This window comes from Martes martes, assembly GCF_963455335.1.
Source record: "Martes martes genome assembly, chromosome: 4".
Taxonomy (NCBI): domain Eukaryota; kingdom Metazoa; phylum Chordata; class Mammalia; order Carnivora; family Mustelidae; genus Martes; species Martes martes.
The window spans coordinates 189004956-189019034 of NC_137891.1; the positions used below are offsets into that span (position 1 = coordinate 189004956).

Here is a 14079-nt window from a genome sequence, read left to right on the forward strand (position 1 = left end):
GAGCAGCGTGCAACACTCCCGAAGCTCTCCCAAAAGGGACCCCAGGGTCCACGGTGGCAGGGCTCTGGAAGAGGGTGGCCAGAGAGGAATCCTTTCCAGCTACTCAAAGTGAGGCGGCAATGTTGTGTTCCCCGTGCCCAGGCATGTCTCCTACCCGGCTCCTAAATGCCAGTACTCTGTTTCAAACTGTTTGAGGCAGTACCGTATCGTGGACACAACCTCTGTTTGGACTTCAGAGGTCCTGTTTGGAGTCTGAGAACCTTAGGCTGAGGGTTTGGTAACGATCAGAGACTCCGGAATCCAATTAGCTGAAGGCACTGCCTGCGTGGGGCTTCCTAGCGGTCTAACCTCGAGCAGGGCCTCCCTGTGCCTCCGTTCCCACATCTCTAAAGTTGTGTGACAACAGACCTGTGTCAGAGTTGTGACAAAGGTATTAGTAGGTGTCTAGGCATCTGCCAGCCAGAGTGTGCGTAAGAGAACGTGTCTACACGGAGAGGGCGACGTGAATGGTATTTCAGGTTTTAGAATGTCAAGATAAGTAATCCCATTCAGTTGTAGTATTAGTAGACGCCTACTCATTTCAAGGTGGGCTGGAGGCAGTGGGCCCTGCTCTTAAAGATGATTGAAGGGTTTGAGAAACTCAGAGCAGAAACAGAAGTGAGCTTTTTGGTTCGGGTTGGCGGGACTTCGGGATTCCGAGAGCAGGTTGGTTAGGACATAGTCGGAGCTTCAGCCCTGGGCAGGAGCATATCAAGAGCTCTGCATTAGGACACAGATACTGATGACCCCGGTTGGGCTTGAGGAGGAACACAGGACAACTGGGGGGAGGGTTCCAGGTGGGGAGACCTGGCCACGGTCATGGTCATGCTCTAGAAAAGACAGTAGGTTGCAGAAGAGTGGGTTCAGTCACAATCAGTCATCTGAAAGGCAGGATCGAGGAGACTTGGCTCGTGATGCGGGGACGTGGGGAGGAGCAGGTGCAGGGTAAGTCTGGGCTGAAAGCCCACACTCTGGGAGGAGCTGTGGGGTGTGGAGGACTAATCCCGTTCCGTTGGGAGCACGGGTGGGGCTCTGCAGCCCACCTGTGTACAGTCACACTGTTCAGTCTCGGTGCTTGCTTTCCTGTATTTTCTGAGTGGAGTTTACTTTAGCGTTCCTCTGCTCTACTGTGACATCCTCCAGCTTGTGTCAGGAATTACCATCTTTAATAATGGTGTATTATTCTGTTAGTAATGCTTTTGTTCAGACGCTCGAAGAAGCGTTGGCAGGTACCAGCCAATAATTCATTTATTGGTGTAGGTCATTGGAGGTTCTGAATGAAAGGAAAAGTTCTAGATCAGGCCATCAGGGATATTAAAATAAGCAAAATCATGCAGGATATGCTTGTATGTTCCCTCCTATTCAGGATTTCAATTGATGGTATGGCCTATCCCAGAGAACTTTCTGGAAGATTCTTTATTTTCTATCTTAGGGCTCTTCTTGTTGCAGATACTTAAAGCTAGTTCAGACTGGCTTGCTGAAGGGGAGTTTGACTGGCTCCGGAACTGGAAAATAACCAGAAGTTTATAAGTAATTTGGGCCTTAAATGTGGCTGAACCTCAGGGTTCCCAAGGCAACTGTTTCCCCGTGTCAGCCTGCTCTCTGGCAAGACCCCCTCACTGGTAGCCACCAGTAGCCCCCCAGAAATACTCTACAGCTCCAGCCTCAGCAAGAAGAAGGCTTCTCGGGGCGCCTGTGTGGCTCAGTGGGTTAAAGCCTCTGCCTTCAGCTCAGGTCATGAACCCAGGGTCCTGAGATCAAGTCCTGCATCGGGGTCTCTGCTCAGCGGGGAGCCTGCTTCCCCCTCTCTCTCTCTGCCTGCCTCTCTGCCTACTTGTGACCTCTGTCTGTCCAATAAATAAAATCTTTAAAAAAAAAAAAAAAAAAAACAAGAAGAGGAGGAAGAAGGCTTCTCGTTTCCTTGCGGCCCCAGCGGAGTCCGGGGGTAGAGCCACACTGGTCTAGTTCGGGTCCTCCTCTCATGTCCCCATCCCTGAACCAGCTGCCGAGGTGGAACGTGGACCCCACAGACTGGCCAGGCCCGGGAGCGGTGCCGGCAGAAACTGCCGCTGAGGTGCTGTTCTCAAGCCAGGACCGGATGGGTGCTGACCCAGCTGAACCAGACATCACAGCATCCATCCTCAAAATGATGCTCAACTCCAAACGGTTCACCAAATAATGACATAGAAAATTCATCCAACCGGTGTCTGAGTATCTCACGCAGGCCCCGGGTGCACATCTCTTCCCCTGGCCTGTAGCTCCCCGTAGTCGTGCCCGCCCTGCTCGGGCCGCGCATTTGCATCCGGCAGCTACCGTGCTGTTGATTAAACCGCCCCTTTCCTCCTTATTTTTGTATAACTTGTTAGCACCCTGGTTATGGTAATTTCTTAACTAATATAAAAAACTTGGTATTTATGTCTTAACAAAACTCTTTGGTTTTGCCATAACAAAGTGCCACAAATTAGGTGCCTTAGAACAACAGAAATGTGCTCCGGAGGCTAGAAACCCACTCTCCTGGTGTTGGCGGGGCCTGCTCTTTGTAAAGGCTCCATGGGAGGGTTGTTCCTGCCTCGTCCACCTTCTGGTGCTGACAGCAATCCTGGGCGTTCCTGGGCTGGTCTCCTTGTCTGTGTGCCTGTCTGTGTCTCTCAGACGGACACCTGCTTTCCTGGCGGGGCTCACCTGCTCCAGCACGACCTCGTCTTCACCCCGTTACGTCTGCAAAGACTCTGTTTCCAACAAAGCTTGTACCCGCAGGTAATGAGAGTTAGGACTGCATCCTGTTTGAGGGGATACCATTCAACCCACAACGCTGGTTAAGTTTTTAGGACAGACATTTGGAAAAAGTCAAGATAAATGGTACCGTAAGTAGAGGTAGAGGCTCCTAGGAGAAACGCTTAACAAAAAAAAAAAAAACAGGTTTTTTTCAAAGCAATGGAAAAATCCTGGTATGTTGTGGATGATTTTGTCTCTGAGCAAGGCTGAGCTAACACATTCAATGTTGTAAAAGGTTCCCAGTTTCCTTTATCTTAAAGAAGTCTTTCCTGTCCTGTAAGCAGCCCGGTGCCCAGGATGCCTCACAAGATCGGCTTCGTTGTCGTCAGCTCCTCTGGACATGAAGACGGCTTCAGCGCCCGGGAACTAATGATCCACGCGCCAACCGTCAGCGGGTGGAGGTCACCGAGGTGGGCCAGGCTGGGGCCGTGGGCTGGGGCAGGGGGCTGCCTTCCTCTGAGACTTCTGCTTTGTGTCACAACTCGGGCCTCAGAACCACGCACCGTCTGTGCAGTGATGGGCTGGGTTGTTTCCATCTTCATATGTTTCTAAAGAACATTTTGGGGGACTTTTTCCCTTATAACATTAGCTGAACTTCACTTAAGAAACGTGCCACAGAGGACAGGGAGAAGGGACCACACACGGCTGTTTAGGCAGCTTCCCTGGCGGCCCACTGGGCCTCCCGTCCCATCCACGTTCTGTGCCAGGCTCCCCGGTTTCACAGCTGCGCTCCTGTGGGTGAGATTTTGTGAACCCCGAACTTTAACCGAGAGCGTCTCTTTCCAGTGATTGTCTGGAATGTTAGTACGCCTTTACAAATGCCCCTTGCTTGAGTAACATAATACTAGTTAGTACCTCTCTGTGACCTTCTCCTTTGAGAGGTCTTCGGTCTTCGCCAAGGGTAGAGTCCTGGGTGTTCAGGAGCCCAGGGGCCTGCCCAGGCTTCCTGCCTGTGAGGCCGGCTCCCCATCCCGGGGTGCCCCCTCCCAGTCCCTGCCTCTCATGTTCCCCACCGTCCTGTCACCTCTTAGTGTCCCTGAAGGACAGCTGTGACGCATGCTTGAGCTCCACAAACAACATTTGAATAACACAGTCCTAGACCTATTTTTTGAAGGATCTTAAAAAACATACAACTTCCAAATTTTGTCCGCGGTTTTCTTTAAACCACTTTGGAGGGGTTTTGTCATAATCAATCCAGAAGTGTCTTCGTGCCTGGAGTGACCTCACCAGCGGTCATAACAGATGTGCGCAGCATTTGAGGGCAGTACATATCTTATACACCTGGGGCCACACTTGACCACCGTGGGGGACTGAGGAGCGCTCGTGTCACAAGCCTGTCCTAGCTGTCCTGCCCCAGGCGCATCACTTAGGAGCGTTTCATCTCTGAAAACTCCAGGCAGCCACACCTCTGGGGTGAGAGTCCACCTGATCTGAGCTCACCCGCCCCCTCCTCACTGCACACCCCCCAGCACCCCTGCACACCCCTCGGAGTTAGACGTGGCAGCTGCACAGATCGTCCTGCGCTCAGCCCAGTGTTCCTGTGCGCTCTCCCCTTCCTCTCCTCTGTCGTGCTGCTGTGAGACTCCCTACGCAGCCGTGGGTGAAGAGGGCCCCGGGGGCTGGTGGGGCCAGTGTCCAGTGGGCAGAGCAGGGGGATGAGGAGACGGGCTGCCAAGGATGAAGGAGGGTGGGGGGTCAGGAGTTTGTTTTTTCTGTCATATCTCATGCCCTTCAGGTGTCCGCATGGAAATGTCAAATCACCAGCTCGATGGTAGGCCTTGTGGGCCTGGACTTGGGGTGATGTCTAGTTGGGGTTCCTTGACAAGCAGGAGGTTTTTAAAGCCAGGGTCTGATAGGCTCCCTGCTGGTCAGTGTAGGTAGAGGAAGGAGACTGGAACCCAGCCCAGGGCAGTGCAGGCCTGGACAGAGGTCATACGGACTCAGGCCTGTGGGCCGAGTGAAGCCGGGACCAGGAAGTACACTTGCACACAACATCGTGGGGCTCAGCAGTGGCCTTGGCAAGAGTAAGCTGTGGAAATACAGGCCAAGTGCCCCGGAGGGGGCTGGGGAGGGGGTGCATGACAGAACAGCGCTGGTTTGCCAGGGCAACCAAGTGCTGGCATGGGACCGAGAAGGGTGTGGGCTCACAGGAGGGGTTTCCTAAAATGGGGTTTCTAGAGTGTGTTTGTGTGTTGATGGGAGTGATGGGGAGAGAAAAGCCCCGGTGGGGTTAGGCAGGCTCTGGCGCCGTCCAGGGGAGTGAGCGGGGGATGGGGCACCGGCGGGAACGCTGGTCCATTCGGGGAGCAGTGCAGGCAGCCCCATTCGAGGCCTGTTTTCTCAGTGGAGGTGGGGGCCGCTGAGAAAGGTGGTGGAGGGAGAGGGAGCCTGGCCAGTGGGCAGGAGTGGACTCCCCCACGAGGCCGCTGGGCCCTTTCCAGCTGCTCCGTCCTTTGCAGCTTCCCCCTCCCAGGGCCTTCAACACCCCACTGTTCTAACAATGCAGCATCTGCCGGCTCGGCGTACGTAGCAGCCACCCTCTGGGCGCTGTGCTCTGTGGCTCAGTCACGATCAGATCCTGCAGCCGACGCTGTGGCTGTCCAGCCCATTCTCACGTAGGCTGCTAATGTGCTCTGTCACTTATGAGACGAAACTAGACGCTCGCCCGTGGACACCGTGGGCTTCTCCTGCAGACCCGTGAGCTCGCGCAGTAGACACACACGCTCGGAGTCCCTGAGCGAGCGGCTTTCCGGACCCGCTTTGTTCCTGCGCCGAGTCCTTTGGCTCTGCCTTTCCCACCACTACAGCCGCTTAAGACGGATGTGTCTGTCTCGTGCTGAACTTCATTTCAGACCATTTCACTTCAGACCATTTTCCAGCTGCCAAAAGCCTGATTCACCTCGGGGGTGGGGCAGGCAGATCGCTCTGAACCGGAGCTTGGGCCCCTGCGGACGGCCGGGGGGCGTGCGGGGCGCCGTGCGCGCTGCCGGGAGCCCGCGCGGAAACCGCGAGAGACCCCACGTGTTTGCTTTCAGGTTTTGCCAGTTTCCACAAGAAATCGTTCTTCAGATGGTGGAGCGGTGTCGGATCAGGAAGCTGCAGCTGCTCGCCCACCAGTACATGATCGCGAGCAAGGTGGAGTTCTACGTCAGCGAGAGCCTGCCCGAGTACTTTGCGCCCTACCAGGCCGAGCGGTTCCGGAGACTCGGGTAGGTGACACGGAAGGCTGGTGACGGGAACTCTTAACCCGACGCCACATGTCCGAGCGGCGGGAGTGAAGGGCCCACCTGTGCCGTCCGTCCCAGGTCGGGCTCCCGTGTGGGTCTCCGAGCAGCTGCCTCCGGGGACGCGCTCAGAAGCCGCGCTGTCTGTGACGGCCGCGTCCGTCTCTGCTCCTCAGATGCAGAACTTGTTTCCGGAAAACTGGGCAGACCACAGTTTCTGGGCTTTTCCCGACGCATTCCTATCCTAGGCTTGACTTTGACTGAAACCCGTTGAGTTCAGTTCCGTTGCGCGCACGTTTTCTGCCCGCGTGATTCGGGCGTGTGCTGTCCCTTTCAGCTACGTCTCTCTCTGTGACAACGAGAAGACGGGCTGCAAAGCCCGGGAGCTGAAGTCCGTCTACGTGGATGCGGTAGGACAGTTCCTGAAGCTGATTTTTCACGAGAACCATGTCAACAAGTACAACATATACAATCAGGTGAGACGCGCCCTCACCGTGACCGCGCCCCACCTCCTCGCAGCGTCGCGGGGAGGCAGAGGCCTTTCAAATCCTCGTTTAAGTCGCTGACTTTTGTGGAAGAGTGAGAGGCCGTCCGGGAGCCGTGCGGTCAGGAGCCGCTGCCCCTCGCGGGGGGCACGCTGGGCGCCGGGCCGACCCAGGTGCGGGGGGCCGCTCAGGCTGGCGGGCCGCCCCAACCCAGGGCCTTCGCGTGAGGGAGAGAATCCGTTAGGCCGTGAGGTGGTGATGTGGTGGTGATGTCAGGTTTCAAGTCCATAGCATCTGCTGCTTTTTACAGTTCTGTACCGTGTCCACTAGACAACTTAGGATCACCTACGTGGCTGGGGCTGTTTCTGTGAGGTGACGCTCTTCTAGACACCCGCTAACGCTCCACAAGACGAATCCCCTGCATGGACTTGGAGATGGGGTTTCACGGTGGCAGCCCGGCTCCGGGTCCTCGTTCTTGTCTCTCCCTCCCTCCCGCCCCATCTTTCTGTTCCTTTTTCCCGTCTTTCAGTTCTGTTTCGGCACGACTCACGTAGTAGAAACAGTCGCGTCCGAAGCAGAGTCTTCAGTAACGCGCACGCTGACAGCACTCCCCGCCCCTGTAAGAGGAGGGCTGTCCCCGAACCAGAGTTGTGCAGCCAGCACGTGGGCTGGGGACAACTCTCAGGTGCAGTCCATTGCTCGGTCCGCCACAGTGCGCGACCGCGACCCCGAAGACCGTCGGCCCCACAGTAACACCCCCTCACTCGCTCCGGCCGCACTGATGCTCGAGGGAGGGAGCGTGTGGGAAGGCGAGTCCCCCCGCCCTCGAGGGGAGCCACGGACCCAGACAGACCGAGCCGTGCTGACGCAGGCTTTCAGTCCCTTGTCCGGTTTTCTGACACGGAGCAGATGGGACCCCGTGCTGGGCTCTGCGCGGACGGTTCGATGCGATGCTCTGTTAAAACTGGGGAGGTTGTGAGCCATGTCCATTTTAATGTACTTGAGATGTTGAAATAACCATCTGATTAGGCGCTAGAATATTAACTTACATCGTTTACAAGAACCCTTAATAATAAGTGTATAACGTGCCATTTCACAGGTAATGCGCTTCGGTGCCTGTCATCCCATCTGACGATGGTGTGAGCACGCAGCTCACAGTAAAGGGGTGTGTCGCCACGAGCATTTCACACTTAATCTCCCCCACTTCCCTCTCTCTTAGGTCGCTCTGGTTGCAGTGAATATCATCGGAGACCCTGCAGAGTTTGGTGACGAAAGCAACATTGTAAGTTTGGGGAGTTCCATTCTTAAAGAAGAAAATGTATTTCTAAAAACAGAGGATTGATTATTTTTGTCATAAAAAGTGTGAAAATATTTATGAAATAGTTGACTAACTAGCAGATAAATTTTAGCAGCTATAGAGTATTAAGCTTTCTTTTACTCAAGAATTTTAACTGTGTCGGGGTGCCTGGGTGGCTCAGTGGGTTAAGCCTCTGCCTTCGGCTCAGGTCATGATCTCCGGGTCCTGGGATCGAGCCCCACATCGGGGTCTCTGCTCAGTAGGGAGCCTGCTTCCCTTCCTCTCTCTCTGCCTCTTTGCCTAATTGTGATCTCTGTCAAATAAATAAATAAAATCTTAAAAAAAAAAAAAAGAGTTTTAACTGTGTCTCTAAAAGACTAGGATTCTCGAAGCCTGCAGACGTCTTTATATCATACTGCCTCTTGGTTCAGGTTTCCCATTGTTCCTGTTTTCCTCTGAGACACTAAGCAGAGCTTTTTCTCCCAAAGACCTCTAGAGAGAAGCTGATTGACCATTACCTGGGGCACAACAGCGAGGACCCAGCTCTGGAAGGAACTTGTACCGGGTAAGAGTCTCCCCACAAGGCCATCGCTCCTAGGACTCTCCTCAGAGTGGCCAAAGTGTGAGTCACCTGCAGAGGATTGCGGGTTCGAGACCCTCTAAATTCCATTGGGAACTAGATAAGCCACTAATGGGATTGCCTTAAAGACTCGTAAAGATTAAGGTCACTCTTGGACTTAGCACACCTTCATTTATGGCCCAGCAGAGTCCACTCCATTTCCTGTGTGCTCACGTCCTGCTTGAGGGCTCCTCCATGCAGGTGAGAGGTCTGTCGCTGTCCTGTGATGTTTTATTGGCGCAGCCAGCGTCATAGGCAAGAGTGGAAGAGATCAGTGGACCCAGATCATCAGTCACTAGAGCCTCATCTGATGTCCGCTTGAGCCCTCCCCACTCTCCTCCGCCCCGTGACGGTGTGGCTCCCGCCTCCCTCGGGCTGGGGCCCTTGTGAAGCCTGGGCTGCAGGCCCAGGGGAGGCCCCCCCGGAAGCGAGGCTCGCTGTCCGCTGGTTTGCACACTTGGCACAGCCGGTGGGTCCTGAGTGACCGCAGAGAGAATCTCTCCGTGTTTTCTGCAAGCGCAAGAGCCCGGCTCCAGAGTGAATCGCTCGTCATTGGTTTGGACGGTCTTGCTTCCTGTGGAGCCTCCCTGGGCCTCCAGCCCGGCTGCCACAGGGTGGCTGTCCGTAGGGAGGGCTTGAGAAGTAGAGGCTGTCCCTGAATGTGTAGGAAATGGCGAGGAGAGTGACCTCTCCCCTACGCAGCCCTCGGTCTCCCACAGCCTCTCCCTGTGCCTGGCAGTAACAGCAGTGCCCTCCTTACCTGTCCGGGTGGGGACCGCCACACCATCCCCACCATCTGTCGGCCCCACCCCGGGACAGCTCTTCGGCTCTGAGTGAAGCTCCAGTAGTGGACCGCGGGCAGCCTACCCAGCGGCCAGTTTGAGGGTCTCCCATGGGAGTCATTCGGGTTATTTGGACTCTGATTAAATGAGCTGAGGGCAGTGCGGCCCCCACATATGCCCCACGAGTTCCTTATCGAGTTGGCTCCCCGGACGGGCCGACTGCGGTTTGTCTGTCCTGACTCCTCCGCAGGGCTTTCCGGTCCGTGGAAGGCTTGTGTGCGGGGCCCAGCCAGGGCCACCACTGGGGGGCGTTCGTGAGCCGAGCACAACCTGTTCTGGGGAAGCTGCCCCCCGCCCTGGAACTGTGACTCCCAGGCCAGACGGTGTGTTTTTCTGTGGAGCGTTTTCATAATGAAGTCTTTGTTCTCATCTCTGGGACTTGAAGGCAAAGTAATTCTGACTTAAAAGTACAGTATGTGTTTCGGTAAAAGTCGTTAACCTTGTGCGAATACCAAAGCGTGTTGCTCTTTGGTCTTGGTGAGATTAATTGGTGTTCCAAGCTGCGGAGACTGAGCCCACCACCAGGCCTGGTGGAGCTGCTGGAACGCGTGTCCCGATCTCCAGGAGTCGGGAAGTGTTCGGGGGGACGTGGGATCGTTCTGAGAAACGATGTCATCCTGGGTCCTGTTTCAGTTTATTTTTAGACAACCGAATCTTTTGTGATAAGTAATACTTCCACGGAGACTTGCCCGTCTCTAAAGGTATCCAAGTCACAGCCAACGACTGGCTCGCTCTGTGCGGCTGGTGCGGAGGCGGAGACTTGGAACGCGTCCTCGGTCCGTACTGCTGTTGGGCGCTGAGCCTGGCACTGTGCCGTTAGGCCCCGGAGAAAGCTGCCGGCCGCTGTAGAATTTGAAAGGAAGAACGAGATGATAATTAGGAATGGGTTGCTCAGACCACTAAACAGAACTGTGACTGCTGGGAGGATTTTTCTGATGTCCCAGGATTTGGGATACCGCGCAGCCTGACCCTCTGAGCCGAGGCCGCAGCGTAGCCACCTGCGTCTGTGGTGCTTGTTGGAGCCACTGTGGCGCTGGTGCCGAATGTGGACACCCGGGCCACCTGGGACCCACCGAGTCAGCCTGTCTGAGAATGGGGCCTGGCAGTCTGCTTTGGCTTGGGCTTTCCCCTAGTCTACAAGTGATTTGTAGGCATGGTTGTGTCCCCGAGGCCCAGAACAGAGCCAGGCAGAGTCCACACTCAAAATATTTATGGACGAACGAATGCACCGAAGGCTCGGATGCCCCCGGAGCCGTTTAACTAATGTCCAGGAGACCTGCCTGCCCATAAGAGCTGGGTGACCCGAGGCCCCTTCCCGATTTTTCTGAGCCTCCGCTGTCTCGGCAGGAATGCCCCGGGAGCAGGTGTGTGGGCTGCCACAGCGCAACTGAACCCCTAGCAGGAGCGCGGAGGGCTCCCTCTGCCACCGCCCTGGCCCCCACGGCAAAGTCAGCTCTAAAATGTTCATTCCTTTCCTTTAGGAAATCTGACTATATTTCTCCGCTAGACGACTTAGCTTTTGACATGTACCAAGATCCAGAAGTAGCCCAGATCATACGGAAATTAGATGAGAGGAAACGTGAAGCCGTCCAAAAGGAGCGTTACGACTATGCCAAGAAGCTGAAACAAGCTATTGCTGATTTGCAAAAGGTACTGCTCCCAGAGAGAACGGTCTTCGCTCGGGCGTGGGAGAAGGCGGTCAGGGGTCCCGACCGCTGGCGCAGCAGAGGCGTAGGTCGCTGAAAGCTGTGGACACTAGTGTGGGTCCGAGGAGGTCAGCAAAATAAAGTTATGGACGGATGAGCCCCTAGATGAAATGTAAGTGAAGCCACACGCTCAGCCTGTCCTGACTCTGTCCTCAGACACCGCGTTGCTGTCCTTAAGTGATAGAAACACCGAGATGTCTCCCGTCCCCGAGAACTCGCGCGGTGTGGGCCAGCGCAGCTGCTGTCGCATGGCCCGGGCTCGGCGCCCCCACCCCGAGCAGGCTCCGCGGGCGGGCGGCACCCCTGTGCCCCGGGCCTCGCTGCGCATGGGGGGGGGGGTGGAGGGGCGGGATTGAAGCGGCACGGCCTCGTGTGCTTCAGGTCGGGGAGCGGCTCGGGCGGTTCGAGGTGGAGAAGCGCTGCGCGGTGGAGAGGGAGGACTACGACCTGGCCAAGGAGAAGAAGCTGCAGATGGAGCGGTTCCGCGGCCAAGTGTACGAGCAGCTGCGGCTGCACAGCCTCGTGGACGCCGAGCCGGTGAGTGCCCGGCCCCGCCTCGCGGGACCCACGGGTCCTCCGAGGGCACAGGGGAGCGCACACGGCTCCGTCATGGGCAGGCCATGGTTCCGACGGGTGACGTCAGCTCCGGGACCCACGTGGGAGGTGCTGCTGGGCACGTGCTCGCAGGCGGACCCAGGGCAGGGGGGTGAGGGGACAAGCCCGGGATCTCGCCTCTCCTCCCCAGCTCACCCTCATTTGTAAGATGACCTGAGGGCAGCGCTGCCCCATGTATACCCCGTGAGTGACCACGTGGGGAGTCGTGTGCGGAGAACCCTAGCAGCCTCGGCTTGTCGAGACCATGTGTCCTGGGAGACGCTCCGCCACGGATCTCTAGAAGCCCCAGAGCAGCGGGTGTGCGGCCCGCATGGCACAGTCACGCAGGACAGGACAGACCCTGGAGCCATGCTACCTGGGCTCCGATGCAGCCCCTTTGCTGGCGGTGTGATCTCAGGGTCCTTCCTTAGCCACTCTGCCTGTTTCCTTCTCCCATTTATGGGGTAAAAGTGTGCATTAAATGAGACCGTCTGTCTGGCACGTTTACCGCCGTGGCAGGCACACGGTAGCCATGTCACAATGACCCAAAACAGCCTGCTCTTGCCCCATGGGGTACACGGCCGCTTCAGGGATGGGGACGCCCAGGTGCTTCCTACCCCACGTGCCGCGTCCTTGCTGACAGGTGTGTGTGCGTGCTTCCAAGCTGGGTGACCTGGGCCCCGTGCTTGCCATCACACCAGCACCCAGGTGTGCTCTGGAGGGCACACGGCCACCGTCAAGAGACAATTGAAAGCCTGGGTTAGGACTGGGGACACTATTGACACAGATTGTCACTGCCTTCCTAAATGCTTCTGTCACTCCCTCCCCCCCGAAGGGTGCGGCAACAGCACTAGGAGTGAAGTGCCCTGTTCTTCCCCAGATGCGAGGGACTTCCGACCTGCCCCTCCAGCCCCTGGCTCACTCCTCCAGTCCTCGCCACCCGCAGCCAGTGCCGTCTCTGCTGCAAGAAGAAAGCGTTCCAGAAAGCCGGTTTGCAGAGCCTTGCCTTCAGGACAAGCCTCCAGCGCATCCCCTGGGCCCTTCTCAGCACTCTGCAGTGGACCCGTCGCCGCCTGCCGCAGACCCTCATCTCAAGACCCACGTAGGTAACTCGGTTTCGGACTGTGTGCGGTTCTTTGAGCAGACACACAGGGAGGACCCGCGTGGTGCCAAGGGTGCCCGACGGCAGAACCTTCCTGGCCTACGTTCCAGGAGAGGGTGAGTGTTGATGCCAGAGCGTGGTGGCAGACACAGCTAGCAGGTAATGACATGTCACTGGAGGTCCTGTCTGCAGTCAGAGGTGTCAGGCCCCCCTGCTTCTGCCCCATCAGCCCGTCATCCGGGACACCCCATCCTTCCGAGCCTCTGCTTTCCTCTCTGTACAAATGTACGATCATCTGCTTGAAGGTTTGTTTCCGGAAACAAATGAGACCGTGTTTGTAGGGCGCCCGGCATGAACCGGCTGCGGTAAAACCTCCATGCGAGTCCTGCGTGGTTACCGTGCTTGGAGGGTTTTCTGTGCTGTGAGTCCCAGAGCACCTCACTCAGGCGGGGGGCCGCTCGGGACGTCAGAGCTCCTGTAGGCTTCAGGGCTCGGCAGCTCCGCGGTGTCCTCAGTACCTGCTCTCTTCCTATCCCTCCTCTCCATTTCTGTGGTTCCCAGTCCCCCCGGGGCTGGAGCTGTCACACGGCCCTCAGCCTCACACCTGCACACTGTCCTCTCGGAGCGGGGTGCGTCCCATTCTGAGCAAGAGTCTCTGAGTTTGTCAGTCACGGCCGGCCTCCGAGTGAGGACGAGGACCGAAGGAGGACCTCGCTGGAGCCCTGTCGGGCGTGCAAGGCAGCGTGGCCGGTGGACTCTGGGGAGGGAGGCGGGTGTCAGGTGGGCACAGGCAAGTGGGTGCTGCAGCCTGAGGCCCAGGAAAGCCGGAGAGGACGGCGCTGGTGCTGCTGCCCTCCCAGGACATCGTTCTGAAGGCCCCATCATCCCTGCAGGGAGTGTCTCATCTGTAGCGTCATTGCTCCAAGTCACATTGAGTACTTTGCTGTAAAATGCCCTAGTTTTCCCTTTGTCCACGTGTCAGCGTGTTTCGTTTTACAGCAGAGTAGATTTTAGAACACGAGTAACTCACCTGCACGCGCCCTGTCAGTAACTCAGCGGGTGTCCAATGTGAGTGTCACCGTGACACCTGCCTCGGAGGAGGACTCTGGAATCTGTTCTCGCCTGATTTCCCGAAAGGTTGCCACCTTGTACGTGTCAGGTGGCCTGGGGTTGGGAGCCCCAGGAGGTGGGGTGTCCGTGTCGCTCATCGCATGGCGGGGGGCCCAGCGAGCCTCTGCGGGGTCGGGGGGTGCGTGTGGCCGATCGCCGTCCGCCCGGAGCACAAGAAGTCTGTGAAGGGTTGTGAGCTTGGCTGTCTGCTTTAGTACACGTCTGCCAGGTAACGGTCACACTTAAAATGAGGCCTGATACTTATTTCTAAGTCACAAACTAAGGA

The 14079-nt window shown here is 56.7% G+C and overlaps 1 protein-coding gene across 1 annotated transcript in view; it reads left to right on the forward strand.

Moving 5' to 3' along the window:
• The window catches only part of CEP104 (centrosomal protein 104), a 35879-nt gene that overhangs the window by 1598 nt on the left and 20202 nt on the right, over positions 1-14079 (forward strand). Inside the window, exons 2-9 of the mRNA XM_080802678.1 lie at positions 3096-3224; positions 5850-6023; positions 6376-6514; positions 7743-7805; positions 8309-8385; positions 10763-10931; positions 11369-11524; positions 12462-12683. Of these exons, the coding sequence (XP_080658804.1) occupies positions 3112-3224; positions 5850-6023; positions 6376-6514; positions 7743-7805; positions 8309-8385; positions 10763-10931; positions 11369-11524; positions 12462-12683 (1113 nt within the window). The 5' untranslated portion in view covers positions 3096-3111. The remainder of the gene's footprint in view (positions 1-3095; positions 3225-5849; positions 6024-6375; positions 6515-7742; positions 7806-8308; positions 8386-10762; positions 10932-11368; positions 11525-12461; positions 12684-14079) is intronic.